The sequence below is a fragment of the Hyperolius riggenbachi genome, chromosome 3 (assembly GCF_040937935.1).
Source record: "Hyperolius riggenbachi isolate aHypRig1 chromosome 3, aHypRig1.pri, whole genome shotgun sequence".
Taxonomy (NCBI): domain Eukaryota; kingdom Metazoa; phylum Chordata; class Amphibia; order Anura; family Hyperoliidae; genus Hyperolius; species Hyperolius riggenbachi.
This window is the reverse complement of record NC_090648.1, coordinates 95561336-95576985: the sequence shown is the minus strand read 5'-3', so window position 1 is coordinate 95576985 and position 15650 is coordinate 95561336. Positions and strand designations below refer to the sequence as shown.

Below are 15650 nucleotides of genomic sequence, written 5' to 3'. Positions count from 1 at the left end.
CTCCTGGTCCATGCTACTTATGGTAGTATATACAAGGGAGCATGGAGGTTTTAAGTGACAGCGCTGTACAAAGTATATCGTTTTATCACTTGTGTCCCTCAGAGGGGCTCACAATCTACCATAGTCATGTCTACGTATGTATCATGTAGTGTATGTATTGTCTAGGGCCAATTTTATGGGGAAGCCAATTAACCACTTGCCGACCAGGGGAATTTTCACTGATCGGTGCTGCGTGGGCTCTACAGCCCGCAGCACCGATCAGCAGTGCAGCAGGGCGATCAGACTACCCCCCTTTTTTCCCCACTAGGGGGATGTCCTGCTGGGGGGGTCTGATCGCCGCCGGCCATTAGTGGGTAGCGGGGGGGGGCTCCTCAAAGCCCCCCTCCGCAGCGTTTTGTGCGCTCCCTCCCTCCCCTTACCTCCCTCTCCCTTCCTGGGCTGCGCAGGACGGATATCCGTCCTGCGCATTGTGGGATAGGCTTCAGCCTATCATATGCCGGCGATCCCCGGCCAATCAGAGGCCGGGGATCGCCGATCTGACTTATGGCGCTGCTGCGCAGCAGCGCCGTATCATGTAAACAGCGGAGATTTCTTCCCCGCCTGTTTACATTTTGCTGGCGAGCCGCTATCGGCGGCTCTCCGGCTGTTCACGGAGACACCCTCCGTGAACTGACATGGAAAGGCCGCTCGATCGAGCGGCCGTTTCCATGGTAACCCGCAGACGACCAGTTTACGCCAATCGGCGTTAGCTGGTCGTCAAGAGGTTAACTTATCTGTGTGTTTTTAAGATGTAGGAGGAAACCGGAGGACACCTCCATGTTGTCAAGCGCAGGGCGTGGTAGAGCATACCTCCCAACTATTAAAGCGGACCCAAACCAAACATTTCCTTAATTCAAAATATTTAGCTGCACCACTCTGACACATACAAAGATAAATAAACACTCCTTCAAGCCTATGAACATTTCAGTGCATGCTTTTCACCCTTCTCTTTTCATTACTAGGATTATACAGGTGGCAGCCATTAGCAATTCCTCCTTTGCTGGAGACCATCTACTAAGCCAGTTTGCTGGATTCTGTCCCGGCAATTTGAAAGGAAGGGAGGGGTTTCTCCAATAAATGTAAAATATTTTATATTTGTCATGCAGCTGAAAAAAAGGCTGCTATTATTGTAATTTAGAAAATAGATTTTATTTCTGAAATCTTGTATTTTTAATTTGTGTCCACTTTAAGTTAAGAAAGACATTTTAAAGTGAACTTGAAATGGGCAGTGGAGAGAAAAAAATATACATACCTGTGGCTTCCTCCAGCCCCCTCCACGTCAATCGCTCCCTCGCTTTCCTCCTCTGCCTCCTGCATCGTCCGGAGTCCTCCGGTCTGGGGCGTACTGTCCATGTCCCAGCCCACAAGGTAGCATGGGCAGCCAGACTGCTCCGACTGGAGGGAATTACAGGGCCAATTCCGGACAATCCAGGAGGCTGAGGAGGATTGCAAGGGAGCGATTGGCGTGGAGGAGGCTGGAGGAAGCCAGGTATGTACAGTGCTGCCCATAATTATTCATACCCCAGGCAAATTTTTACTTAGAGGACCTGTCGCGAAAATCTTAAAATTTAAAACACATACAAATAAGAAGTTAATTTCTTCCAGAGTAAAATGAGCCATAAATTACTTTTCTCCTACGTTGCTGTCACTTACAGTAGGTATTAGAAATCTGACATTACCGACAGATTTTGGGCTAGTCCATCACTCCATAGGGGATTCTCAGCATGACCTTTATAAAGACATTCCCTGAAAAATACTTATACAAAGATGCTGGCCAGCCTCCCTGCTCGCGGCACACTTTTTTTGGCAGTTGGACGGAGCAACTGTATATATATATATATTTTTTTTCCTCCACTGCCCATCTCATGCACCTTAAGGCACACTACTGCCACACATCTAATCACGTGTCGACCACATCTCTCACCATGCATATCATAAGGAATTCAGAATCAAAGATGTCATTAGATCAGGGGTCTCAAACTCGCGGGCCATTTGCGGCCCTCGGTACAATATTTTGTGGCCCGCGCCGGCAAAAGCAAAAGAGACACGGAAGCGAACTATTTTTGCCTATTTTACCTTATAGTTCGCTTCAGTGCTCCCAAGTAATCCGCCACATCCCCGCCGCTAAACGAGGGCTGCAGAGCCCCCAAATCCCCCGGGCAAACATTCACGACTGCGATGAGGGGCAGAGCTTCCAGCTGTAGCTCTGGCCCTCCTGACGTCAATCGCCGCACAGATCGCCGCCTCTCTGTGAAGGAAGAGTGAGAGGGGCGGGCAGAGGCGGCGATCCGCTGCGTTTGACGTCAGGAGGGGCAGAGCTGAAGCTGAAAGCTCTGCCCCTTCCAGGAAATGCCGGCGGATTGCCCCCCGGGCGATTTTGTGAAATCCCTTATGCGGCCCAGCCTCATCCTGACTTTTCCTCCTGCGGCCCCCAGGTAAATTGAGTTTGAGACCCCTGCATTAGATCATTCCTCCAAAAGAGGGACAGTTGGGAGCGTATATGGTAGAGAGTGTTAACTCGTCTATGTCACTGCTTCTCGCCTATGTGCTGCACGTTGCTCTCCATCTTCTCGACATTTCTGCCATCACAGCCAGAAGGTGAAAGTGTCGCAAAGATGGAGAGCAGAGCGTAGTGCTTCAGCAAGAGGCAGCGACATAGGGCAGTTAACATTGTGTCACAGCCCGCATCAACCAACACACGTTCCCTTTCGCTGCTGTCTGAGCTGAATTTTGTACTCGCTGGCTCATCCTCCTTCACCTCTATGAAGACATTAAACAATATTAGTGATACAATTAAAACTCTTAAACCATAATACATTCTTTCACGTAAGTCTGTGCTTTACGTTAGAGTACATCAGACAATAAATGTACAGACCGTACAATATAGAAACTTAGAGATTCAGTGAATACCTATGGTGGCAGCAGTGAGTTGTTGGATCCCACTGCATATATTTTTGAACATGTTCTATCCTGTGTTGTTGTTCTAGGTCCTTTATATGTGATCGTTGAATATGCTTCTAAGGGGAATCTCCGGGAATACCTGCGGGCAAGGCGTCCTCCTGGCATGGAATACTGCTACAACCCAAGCTGTGCCGCTGATGAGCAGCTCGGCTTTAAGGACCTAGTTTCCTGTGCATATCAGGTGGCGCGAGGCATGGAATACCTGGCCTCTAAAAAGGTAGACCGATCTGTTTTTTTTCTTTGAAATAGAACATTTCTATCTAGAAAGATCACCCTGCTAAGATTTATAAGCAGTTGATTAGTTGTGCCACTGTTTTTTCCTTTGTAGGATACAGATTTTAGGTGGATGGTGTTCTGGGAGTACTATAATATATTCAGAATTGTAGAGTAGACTACAAATGTGAAACAAACAATTAAGAATACAGGATAACCAATTGATAGTGGACTTTACCCCATCAGGCGTATAATCCATTAGTTGTTGGAACATCCGGTATATCCTAGTGGGTTACAAGGAGACACAGAATAACCACTTGAGGACCACAGTGTTAAACCACCCTAAAGACGAGGCCATTTTTTGCTAAATGGGCTACTGCAGCTTTAAGGCCTTGCTGCAGGGCCGCACAGCAAGTGATTTCCCCCCCCCCCCCCCCCTTTTCTCCCCACCAACAGAGCGCTCTGTTGGTGGGGTCTGATCGTTCCCCCAGTGTTTATTTTTTGTTTTTTATAAATATTTATTATATTTATTTTTTAATAACAATGCCTATTTATTTATTTTTACTTTCTCCCTTCCTCCCCCAGCCAGCCAATGACGGCAATCGGCTGTCATAGGCTTCAGTCTATGAGAGCGGATCTCTCTCCTATGTCCCAGGGGGAAAGCCGTGTCCCCAGTACAGCGCTGCTGTAGATCGCAGGGCTGTACTATGCGTCTAACAGTGTCCGAGCGGCGAGCGTGCGCATTCTCCTGCAGAAGCCGGCCCCAGGACTTGACGCCAATTGGCATTAGGCTGTCCTGGGGCTGCCGCCGCTCCCATTGGCATGATGCAGTCTTTAGGTAGTTTTAAGATTTCCCAGACGAGGGGGATTAAACAGATTTTACTCAAGTGGGGCTTCTTCCAACCCATAGCAGCTGTCTCAGTCCCTCTCTGCAGCCCCGATAAACCCCCTTGTCCTACCGTCCACCCGTATTTAATCCCCCTGCCTGGGAAGTCCTTAAAGGTAAAATGGGCCCTAGGCAAAATTATGGTTTTGGCTGCCCCTTTCTGGTGGGTGTGTTTTTTTTTTTTTGTTTTTTTTGTTTTGTTTGGTAATCTAAGGTGGGAGTCCTATGCACCTGCCTATATTGCCTTCTGCGTAATCTGACTCTGGGTACAATTGTCTGGAGAGGTTGGGTAATGAATGCCTGGGACAGAGTGGAAGATGGGTAGTATGATTTGAAGAGGTTGGTTTTAAGGGACCGATTTTAAATGTCGGATATGGCAGACGCCATACAGTATTTGTTTCCTTTTAAACAATGCAAATTGCCTGGCATCCTGCTGACAATCTGCCACTAATACTTTGTTATAGATCCTGAACAAGCTTGCAGATCAGATGTTTAGGACTGAAGTCTGACTGGATTTGCTGCATGCTGGTTTCAGGTGTGTGGCTCAGACACGACTGATGCATGAAAGATCAGTATGGCTGCTAGGCAACTGATTTTGTTTAAAAAGAAATAAAAATGACTGCCTCCATACCCCTCTTACTTCAGGCGTTCTTTAAAAGTTGGGAAAACTCATAACTGCTTCCTCTAGAAGAGCTTTTCCTTTTTGGCATCTGAGTCTCACCTGATGTGGAAATTCATCAATGATGTCCAATAATCTATCCTGCAATAATGTGGAAATCTTCTATTTTCAGTGCATCCATAGAGATCTGGCAGCGCGGAATGTTCTCGTTACCGAGGATAATGTTATGAAAATTGCCGATTTTGGCCTTGCACGCGACATCCATCATATTGACTATTATAAAAAGACAACAAATGTAAGTATATGATTATTGTTATAGATGTTGGTGCAAACATGCCTGATCTCTGAATTCTCCTTTCTGGTTGTTACTACGCGTTTTACAGCCTTGTGCTTCTGCTATGCCTGATTTGGATGTTGCTTCGTGTTCTCCTGTAGGCAGCGTTTCCGAAATTTCCTTGTACTGTAGAATGAGGATTGGAGACATCTGTATAGGGTGAAAAATACCATTGATGGCAGTCATTGTCATAAGACTTACAAGTATTATCACTTGTATTTTTTAACTGTCCAAAGAAAAATATTAGGGAGCTTCAGGTGGAACAACTTTTTTTTTTCTTTTAGTAGACATTTCATTACTCTTAAAGCAGTAGGATCAGCCATACTATGCCAGGGGAAAAAAAACACATATATATAAGTAGATAAATACTTGATCTACTTACATAACACATGTATTATACTGTCCACCTTTTGATTTCAGTAAATGTTATATAGTAAATGACTAGCATTCTGTTAGTGGTGGGGGCCATGTCTTTTGCCCACAGTTAAGGCTAACTCGTGATGTCATTTCTGCCCTTTACTTTTTTTCTTGTCTCCTCCAATCGCTGAGTCGCCTCAGCCTTGCTTGTAAACACAAGTGAGTAGGGGATTAGGTTTCAGATAAGTAGCTGGCAGGGATATAAAGGAAAGAGGAGGAATACATTATAGATGAAAAGAACCCCCAGCATGCAATTATTTGGCACCGACTACTAAAGGGCCAGTGCTCCTTAAGTATGTGATAACTCACTTCCCCCACTCAGACCAGTTGCTGTTGATATTTGATTTTTATGGTGACGATACCGCTTTAAGCTGAATAACCACACAAAAACCACGGGAGATGGATCGAGAAATGCGTGGCGAGGCAAGATACGACAAACTATCATTCCCTGATCCATCTCCTGCAATCACACCTTTAAACTAGGACTATGGTAGGGATTATAATCTCCTGTGAGGGCCAGTTAGTGAAATGCCGGTGTACTCCCTATAAAACAGTGCCGAAGATGCCAGCACTATGTAAAGGCATAAGTCTCATCTCACAGCAGCATTGCTGACAGGAACAGGAAGTCTGTCTCTTCCACCTGTCAACTTCTGACTGTTACCTTTCTCTAGTAACTGACAGGTCATTGTGTCTGCGTGTAGAAGGGTGGCTGTAGCCTTGTCAGAAGAGACGCCAAGCATAATAGAGATCCCTGTCACTAGCCCTGCCAACAGACGAGGAGCCAGGGGCGTACCTGGGTAATATAGAGCCCATGGCAAACACTGAAAATATGCCCCCATCAGAGCCCCCTTCCCCTCTAAAAACAGCATCCTTTCTCGCGTACATGTGTTATGATTGCCTGTGTTTTTTGGCTCGAGATATTGCTGAAGTTACTTTTCCGGAGTTACTTCTTATTCCCTCTCTGTCCTGTTTTCTAACACTAAGCCAAGTGCATCCTACATATATAAATTAAGTAGCCATGTTCCCCAGATAATAATAATTAATCTGATTTGAAATCTAAGTAATGTGGAGGCATGGGGGCGCTGCACAGGGGCAGGCATAGGACACAGCACAGGAGCAGCTGCCATGCCTGCACCCCTCTAGATACGCCTCTGCGAGGAGCTGTCGCTATTGAAATTTTACATTTATCAGAATTGTATTTTTTACTCCTACTTTATCAAGGACCTTTATTCCTTTACCATTAGATGAATTTGCTGTAGAAGGTTTTTTTTTAAAGAAACCATAGTTGAAAATAAACTGATGGGATAAACCATTCCTCCTACTTCTAAGAATGACTTATTTTTTAGAATCCTGCAGTTTTATTTTCTCTGTATCTGCTAAGAATAGAATATTTGTTCTATTTTCTTATATGCTGACATGGTCTTTCAGGTTCCCAGAATCTAAAATATAGACACCTTTCTCTGCAGCTTTGCAGAAAAGTTTTTTGGCTTTAATTCCTTATCAATGAGGGACACTAGCTGACTTGCAACGGTCATTTGCATTCCTGAATGTTAACTCTTTCATGCAGAAAAAGGAACACAGCCTAGTTATTTGTATGCTTAGCACTGTACATATACTGCACATGTGTATCATGTCATGTCACAAGTCCCCTCGGATATCCTTTAAAGAGGAACTCTAGTGAAAATGTAATAAAAAAAAGTGCTTCATTTTTACAATAATTATGTATAAATGATTTAGTCAGTGTTTGCCCATTGTAAAATATTTTAAATCCCTGATTTATATTCTGACATTTATTACATGGTGACATTTTTACTGTTGGCAGGCGATGTAGCTGCTGCTTGCTGTTTTGGCAGTTGGAAACAGCTGTAAACAGCTATTTCCCACAATGCAACAGGGTTCACAGACAGGAAACTGCCAAGAGTACCACAGTACTCAGAGCTTCTTGTGGGAGGGGTTTCAGCACAATATCAGTCATACAGCGCCCCCTGATGGTCTGCTTGTGAAAAGGAATAATTTCTCATGTAAAAGGGGGTATCAGCTACTGATTGGGATAAAGTTCAATTCTTGGTCGGAGTTTCTCTTTAAGGAACTAAAAGACTTGTTCGTTTCTGAAACACTAACACTGCAGCTAAGTAATACTTGAATAGTAATCTGGTATTATTTTCAGAAACTGATGAATGGAATGAAACAAAAACATTTCTAATAGGGGATTGGATTTCAGCTGGAGATGCACTTTAAAATTGCACCCTGTATGTATTTAGACAGTTTAGCCTGTCTAACCATTCCCCCTCATCTGTGACTAATCACACCTGTAATTTGATCTCTCAGCTGTGTCAGCTCAGAAATCTCCTCTGCCAATGCAGAGCAGCTAAGTGGTAAACACAGGATGTTAACCCCTAGTCTGCTTCCATGAAAGCAGGAAGTAGACACACTGCAGATTTATTGCAGGACTTTATCAGCTGTAACAAATACTTTTTTTTCTTTAAAGGATATTATGCTGTTGCGTATCCTTCAGATCAGAGAGGAATTTCTGAGCTCAGGTCCCCATTGACAGGCTGGATTTCATGCGGCAGGTTTATTATAGGAAACCGAAGATTGTCGGCAGCTCGGCCCATTTTCCCCAAGTTTACACAGTCCTCTAGAAGAGTTGTAATAACATTGCAGATATATGTAACCAGTGTTCTAGCTGCTGGAAGGATGTTGACAGTTATTCTCCATTTTCTAATAGGGTCGCTTACCAGTAAAATGGATGGCTCCCGAAGCCCTGTTTGACCGAATATACACTCATCAAAGTGATGTGTAAGTACCATCTTTTACTGCTTGACATGTAAGCCCATCTACAACCAGACTGCTGTGCGTTGTTTCATAGGTTCCTGTAAATATCACTGTATGCTTTATGCACCTGCTTTACTGCACATTTATGCGATGAGTTTGTAGGTCCAGACGACTTGTTAGAACAGGGTCTCTAAACATTTTATTGGTATCTACCCCTTTTGGAAGCCTGTGTTCATCAAGTACAATGGCATGGAAGAGATTTCCTCAAGTACCCCTTGACACAGAAATATTTCATAGTTGTGCATAGTAATTCCTTCTAAACCATTTACAAGCGTGTACTATTGACTTTAATTAGCTAAAATACTAATTTGTTGTTGTTTATATAGGGGTTATTTAATTTATTATTTTCTCAAACTAAATTTGTTAGGCTTAAATAACTATTTCAAGCCCGATTATCCCCTGACCCCACCATCCCTCGGGGTACGCGTACCGCACATAGAGAACCTAGTTGTTAGAGGACCCACTGGGTTATTGTTAATTACTGGCGCATTCCATCTGGGGAGTGTCATGTACAGCGTGTCTGTATGCGTGCATTTGGGGGAAGAGAATGGAGAGATATAGCTCGTAGGAGGATTGCACGCATAGGCTGGGGGGGAAAAAAAAAGCTGCAAGCATAAAATGTTTTCTTTTCAAACTCGCTTTGCTCGTGATAAATAGAAATAATTTAATTGATGTGTTGTTAAACATCTACTCTAAAGCAATATCCTAAGTTTAACCACTTAAGGACCACGGGCTTAAACCCCCCTAGTGACAGACCATTTTTAACTAATTAGGCCACTGCAGCTTTAAGGCCTTGCTGCAGGGCTGCACAACTCAGCAAACAAGTGATTTCCCCCCCTTTTTCTGCCCACCAACAGAGATTTCTGTTGGTGGGCTATGATCGCTCCCAGGATTTTATTTTTAAATATTTATTTTTATTTTTTTTTACAATAAATTTGACTTTTTTTTTTTTTGTCACCCTCTCTCACCCCGCAAGCTAATCAGCGCGATCGGCTGTCATAGGCTTCAGCCTATGATAGCGGATCGCTTCCCTGCCTCCAGAGGGGACAGCCGTGCCACACGACTGTCCCCAATACAGCGCTGCCTTAGATCGCAGCACTGTACACTGTAAATAGACGGTGGTTTCGCCATCTAACAGTTTCCTAGTGGCAATCGCCGCTGGGAGACTGATGACGGAGCGGAGAGCGCCGCTCTTGATTTCCTGCAAAACACCGCCCTAGGACTTGACTCCAATTGGCATTAGGCGGTCCTGGGGCTGCCGCCGCGATCACGCCCATCGGCGTGATGCAGTCATAGGGTAGTTAAAGAGCATCTCTGGTGTACATAAAAAAAAAAAAAAAAAAAAAAGAGCTACACTGATGCTTAAAAGTTAGAATGTCCCAACACATTGTCTAATACGATTCACTAGGTAGCTCTGGCCACTTGCAGAAAATGACCCTGGCTTTTTCTCAGATATAGGAAAGGCAGAGGCCTTTTTCTGCAAGGTGACATGGCTACACGCTGGAACCTGGCTGATAAGGGTCTCCGATGAATCTTTTACAGACTTCATGCATGGAAATTCAGGTTGGCAATGACAGACTGTGATTGCGGATAGGATAGTGTCAACTTCCTGCCCAGGAGCTTTGCATTGTTCCCACAAGCAGATGCCATCTTAATATAGCTTTTAAAAATTCCTAAGCTTTGGCGGTGATTAAATGCCTTTTATGTAACATGCTTTAAATCAACAAGATTTTTGTAAGCAAATTAGGGGTCTGAATTGGTGGAATCATAAACTGAGAAGTTGGAGTTGAGGGATTTTGTACCGAATCCACAGCCCTGGTTCTATGTCCGGTGTTTGGATACAATGAAAACTAGGTCTAAGGGTAGTATTAGGTTAAAGGGAAGGTTCAAGCAAAAAAAAAAAATGAGATTCACTTACCTGGGGCTTCTACCAGCCCCATGTAGCCATCCGGTGCCCTTGTAGTCACTCACTGCTGCTCCAGTCCCCCGCTGGCAGCTTTCTGACCTCGGAGGTCAGGGCCACATTGCATACATTTTTACGCATTCCAGCTAGTGCAGGAACAAAAATTTACGCGTTTCACCACTAACGCGTAAAAATGTATGTGTTAATGTTCCTGCACTAGCGGGAATGTGTAAAAATGTACGCAATTTGGCCCTGACCTCCGAGGTCAGAAAGCTGCCAGCGGGGGACTGGAGCAGCAGTGAGTGACTACGAGGGCACAGGATGGCTGCATGGGGCTGGTAGAAGCCCCAGGTAAGTGAATCTCATTTTTTTTTTTTGCTTGGACCTTCCCTTTAAGGTGGTAACGCAGCATTTTTAAACAGGTGGTGCCGCCTTCTTCACAGGTGTAGTTCTTAAGCAGAAAAGGCACCTAAACAACCTCCTACCACTGCATCAATGCGCTAGGTGGATAAACATGATGGCTTTGAGGGGATAAGTGCACCGCTCCACTGCCATCCATGTGAATAAAGCCTAGCAGTGAAGGTATCCTTTAATAGTGTACTGAGCTTATATTTTGTACATCCAAATACTTTGGAGTTAGGAAGTTAAGTTAAGAACTGGTAGCTGGTCATGTGTTAAGGTAATGGGGAATGCAAAGTTACACTGTTGCACAATGCAGCTATAGAGTTGTGGCATTTTGTGTTTTGGTTAGTTGTCTGTAAATGTAATATAATAAACATGTTTATACACTTATGGAATCCTCTACCAAGCGTGGTGTTCATACACTGATGGCATGCTTTACTCTAGGTGGTCGTTTGGGGTCTTACTGTGGGAGATCTTTACACTTGGAGGCTCACCTTATCCTGGGGTCCCCATGGAAGAACTGTTTAAATTACTAAAAGAAGGCCACCGGATGGACAAGCCCACAAATTGCACCAATGAATTGTGAGTATAGCCATAATTTGTGAGTATAGCCATAATTTCAAGTGGGGACGAAAGTAGAACTGCCTTGTTTTTTACTGTTGTTTTTCCTTTTTATGTTGGCAAATTTCCCAAAGTTTCCTGTGAGTGACTATTTCAAATGTTTTTCCTTTTACTTTTGTTCCCCCTGCGTAACATAGGCGTACCTACCACTGCGCAGTGTAGTTGTGGGGAAAAGTTGCTTCATGCGATACATAAAGTACTTAACTACATCTGTACCTGCAGTCTCTACCCCCTTCAGGACCAGAGACTGCTGGTACTGTAAAGCAACACTTACCATCGAATCGCCGCAATAATCCACCGTTCTGTCCTCATCGCAGGTCCCTCTTTCTGCCGTCCCTATGACGGCAGAGCTATGCAAGCAGATCAGGAGCTGCTTTCATTGGATCCTGACGCTGACAATCTATGTAAGCCAATGGGATTAGTTTACAGTGATGACTGGGTCAGGAGCCAATGAAATCTGCTCCTGACCGACTCACACACCACTGGAGTCATATAGACGGCAGGGCGAGTGTTCTGCGGCGAGGACACAGTGGCGCAATCGGCAGGAGTGGTGGAACCGCATGGCGATGATGTTTGAAATCGACGTCCTGTCAGATCTGCACAGCCACGAGCAGGACATAGATTTCAACTGCGTCGGTCCAGATCCGGTTAAAAAGTGTACTTCACTGTAACTTTAAAAATGCACGTTTTCCAGTACAGCATGCCTCGTGTTACTCCAACAAATTCCATCACACTGCTGACATGCCAATGTGAATGTACCATTACAATATAATCGCATCAGGTTTGCAATGTGATTAGATTGTTCGATGCAACATGTCAGAGTGAAAGCAGCTTCAGTTGAAATTGTTAGGTCAGGGTTTTAAGGAGAACCCAAGGCATAAAAACATAAAAATGCAATACTTCCCTAAAGGAGAGTGAAGCCCCTGGAAACTGCAGAGGCTTCCCACACTGGCTTCCACCATTGGCCGGGACCCACCTTAATTTCGGTACCACTTTCCTCTTCCTGCCCAGTAGCACGGAGCTGCTTCATATGCACCAGTGACTCGTTCTTACCGAGCAGGCAGGGCTGTACTCGCGCAGGCACAGATTGGCCACGCTCCTGCATGGAGAGGAGCATGGCCCCTGAGATTCCTAGCAACAAGCACTTGTTGGTAATATTCAGGGCGAGGGATCTGCACTTCGTGACAGGGGATGGCATGGAAACCCTCTACAGGATACAGAGGTTTCCCTCTTCTTAGGTAAATGTTTGTTTTTGGACCTGAGGTTCACCTTGGGTACACTTTAGGGGTTAGGCGTTGCAGGGATAGACTGTGGAGGTAATTTGCACAGAAAAAAAATAGTGTTTGGTTATGAAGGTTACTGATACACCTATGGACACTTTATGCCATGGCACCTGTCACAAGTTAATTTGTGGGGAAAAATTCAGAACAAATTCTGTTGACCAAGCACTGGTTTTGGTGCCTCCTATCGGGGCAGCTTTGGGTACTTTTTGGGCAGATGAAGGTGCTTTGGCTAGTTATGAAGGTCAGGAGAGGTCAGAGGATGCAGCAGGAATCAAGTTATTATGATTACTTGCTTCATAGTGACACCCTGTGTGCAATCAAAAGGGGTTATAGGGGTCTATTAGACCCCATCTACCTCTAAATTTGAAGACTACTGAACCACTTGTTTCCAGGACAGTACAGATGTGTCCTCTGATATTTCATATAAGTCTCAGGTAGAAAAATGGGCATTCGATAAGAGTTGAAAATCCAAAAATATTCACCTATAATTTAAATATAACTTATGGGTGGGCTTAGCCTTTTGCTGGTACCAATTTACCAATTTAATCTGGGGATGTTTTGGATATTGTAAGCATAATTCACATCTTAGGGCTCAGACACACTATAAACGCTTTTCTGAGTGCTTTTCAGGACTCCCATTTACTTGCATTAAAATTGCGGAAAAATCACATGATTTTACCGCAATCTTGATTTTACTGCGATTTTAATGCAGGTCAGTGGGAGCATTTTTTAAAAAGCGCTCAGTGTGTCTGAGCCCTTAGTTGGGAGCTGAAAATCCTGAGAACAAGGTTTCTCCTCACCATAATATTGACCTTGTCGCTTTCTGTTGGGATCTTTCATTAGATACATGATGATGAGAGACTGTTGGCATGCGGTGCCCTGCCAGAGACCTACATTTGTACAACTGGTAGAAGATCTGGACCGCATTGTCGCTCTGAGCTCTAACCAGGTAATGAGATTCACATTTAACATTTGAAAGAATTACAAGATTGAGTTCATGTATGAATGTATAAACTAATAACCCCGTACTATCTCTCTTTTAGGAGTACCTCGATCTGGCCATGCCAGTGAGTCAGTATTCTCCATGCTTTCCAGATACAAGAAGCTCCACGTGTTCTTCAGGGGAAGATTCTGTGTTTTCACATGATCCTTTACCAGATGAACCATGTCTTCCCAAATACCCCAATGGAGGACTTAAAAAACGCTGACCACCTATTCTGGGGTCTCCTCTTCCTCCTAGACTTTTTGTTATGAACCTTTTATTTTATGCATTCCCCAAATGAAACATACATTCTGTTTCTTGATCTTCAAGAATTTACGGTACGATTCCAGCCTCGTCTCCAGTCTTACCTCATACATTCAAGTACCTCTGGATTTCAGGTGTTCAGAATGGAAAAAAGACCAAGTATTATGGCCAGTGCACTTATCATAGTGTCCACTTCAAAATGGTCCGGCAACATTGTAGGTACGTAAAATGGGTGAAAACTGCAACTCAGAAGGATAACTTTCTACCCATCACACTAATCCAAGGAATGCCACCTGTCCATAAGTTAATTTTAATTCTTTCAATCTTTTGAGATCATTCAGTTGCCACCTCAAGATGTTGCTTTGTTTCTTATTCATAATGGCTGACTTATTTTCAGTGCATATTGACGTTGCTCTTCGCCATTTTGTGCATACATTCGGAGCTTGCCTTCACCATTGGGGACATTTGGATATCAACCATATATAGATCATACTTGATATACTCTGAAACACAATGTTTGAATAAGCTTTCTCTTCCGAGATGTCAACACAAGCATCTTTTTTTCCACGGTCACTTTGAACTGAAATATCAACACCGACAACGCTAATACGGACGTTATACTGCTTCATATTTGAATGTCTTAAGTCTTAATAAATTGAAGGAATGTCTTAAAGCACCTAAAACAAATGGATTGTGCTTACATCTTGCATATATTTTTTACTACATCAGATTTTAAACTCTGCTGGCCAGCTAACGGTACATTAAAAAAAAGCAAGGTTGCAACTGGTTCCCATAGTTCTCTTATCAAGCCTTGCGCCTCAGCTCTTACCCAGAATCCTCCTAGATCTGTACACCTTTTAACAATCATATGTCACATGCAGCCAAAGGGAATGCGAAAAAGATGTTTTTCTACTTCACCTTACCCCCAAAAAAATTTGGGAGATGTATTAACAGGTTTCAAGCTAATTATGTAATATAAATATGGGTAGCAGAACCCACAAATGCTTTCCATGTGTATATAGCTAGAAAAATTGTATAAATATGAATTATATATTTACATGTCTTTTTAAAGAAAAAAAAATTATGAAATATATACCAGTTTGGTAGTAAATTGGCTGATAGCTGTCAGTTGCTATACACACAAAAAAAATCATATATTTTGCTACATTTTCAGTTTGTATTTTTTTTAAATTATGTTCTAAGATTTTCTTATTTCCAGTACAAGTCCCTTAATAAAGAGAATCGGCTTCAGTTGATGTTTTATATATGGTTTTAACTTTCTTTCCTTTTTTTTTTTTTCATCATCTTGGGTACATTTCCTATAGATTTCAGATCCTCTATTAATTTTTATATATTTTTTTGTCAAAACATGAAGTATAAAAAAAAAGTTGATAAAGGATATTACTTGAAAGATGTATGTGTCAAAATTCAGCATCTTGTAGTTTTGCCCAATTATATTTTTCGTTTAAGATCTGATAGTTTAAGGACAACTGAAGCGAGAGGTATATGGAGGCGGACACGTTTATTTCCTGTTAATACGAGTTGCCTGGCAGCCCTGCTTGTCTATTTGGCTGCAGCTGTGTCTGAATCACACCAGAAACAAGCATACAGCTAATTTTGTCAGATTTTACAAAAAAATTCTAAAACATCTGATTTTCTGCATGCTTGTTCCAGGGCTGTGGAGCCTGTACAAAAAAATCATCCAACTCCTACTCTTAAGTTTATTGAAACCTCCGACTCCAGGTAACCACAATTGCTCCGACTACTCGACTCCACAGCCCTGGCTTGTTCAGGGTTTATGACTAAATGTATTAGAGGCAGAGGATCAGCAGGATAGCCAGGCAACTGGTATTGCTTAAAAGGAAATAAATATGCAGCCTCCGTAGAACTC

At 43.3% G+C, this 15650-nt stretch overlaps 1 protein-coding gene across 5 annotated transcripts in view; it reads left to right on the top strand.

The window, feature by feature from the left end:
• The window catches only part of FGFR1 (fibroblast growth factor receptor 1), a 150959-nt gene extending 135949 nt beyond the window's left edge, over positions 1–15010 (top strand). For all 5 annotated transcript variants that reach the window (XM_068274621.1, XM_068274624.1, XM_068274619.1 and 2 more), the window contains 6 exons: positions 3027–3217; positions 4891–5013; positions 8198–8268; positions 11054–11191; positions 13357–13462; positions 13557–15010. In XM_068274621.1, coding sequence (XP_068130722.1) covers positions 3027–3217; positions 4891–5013; positions 8198–8268; positions 11054–11191; positions 13357–13462; positions 13557–13721 — 794 coding nt within the window. In that variant the 3' untranslated portion in view covers positions 13722–15010. The remainder of the gene's footprint in view (positions 1–3026; positions 3218–4890; positions 5014–8197; positions 8269–11053; positions 11192–13356; positions 13463–13556) is intronic.
• Positions 15011–15650: the final 640 nt, after the last annotated feature.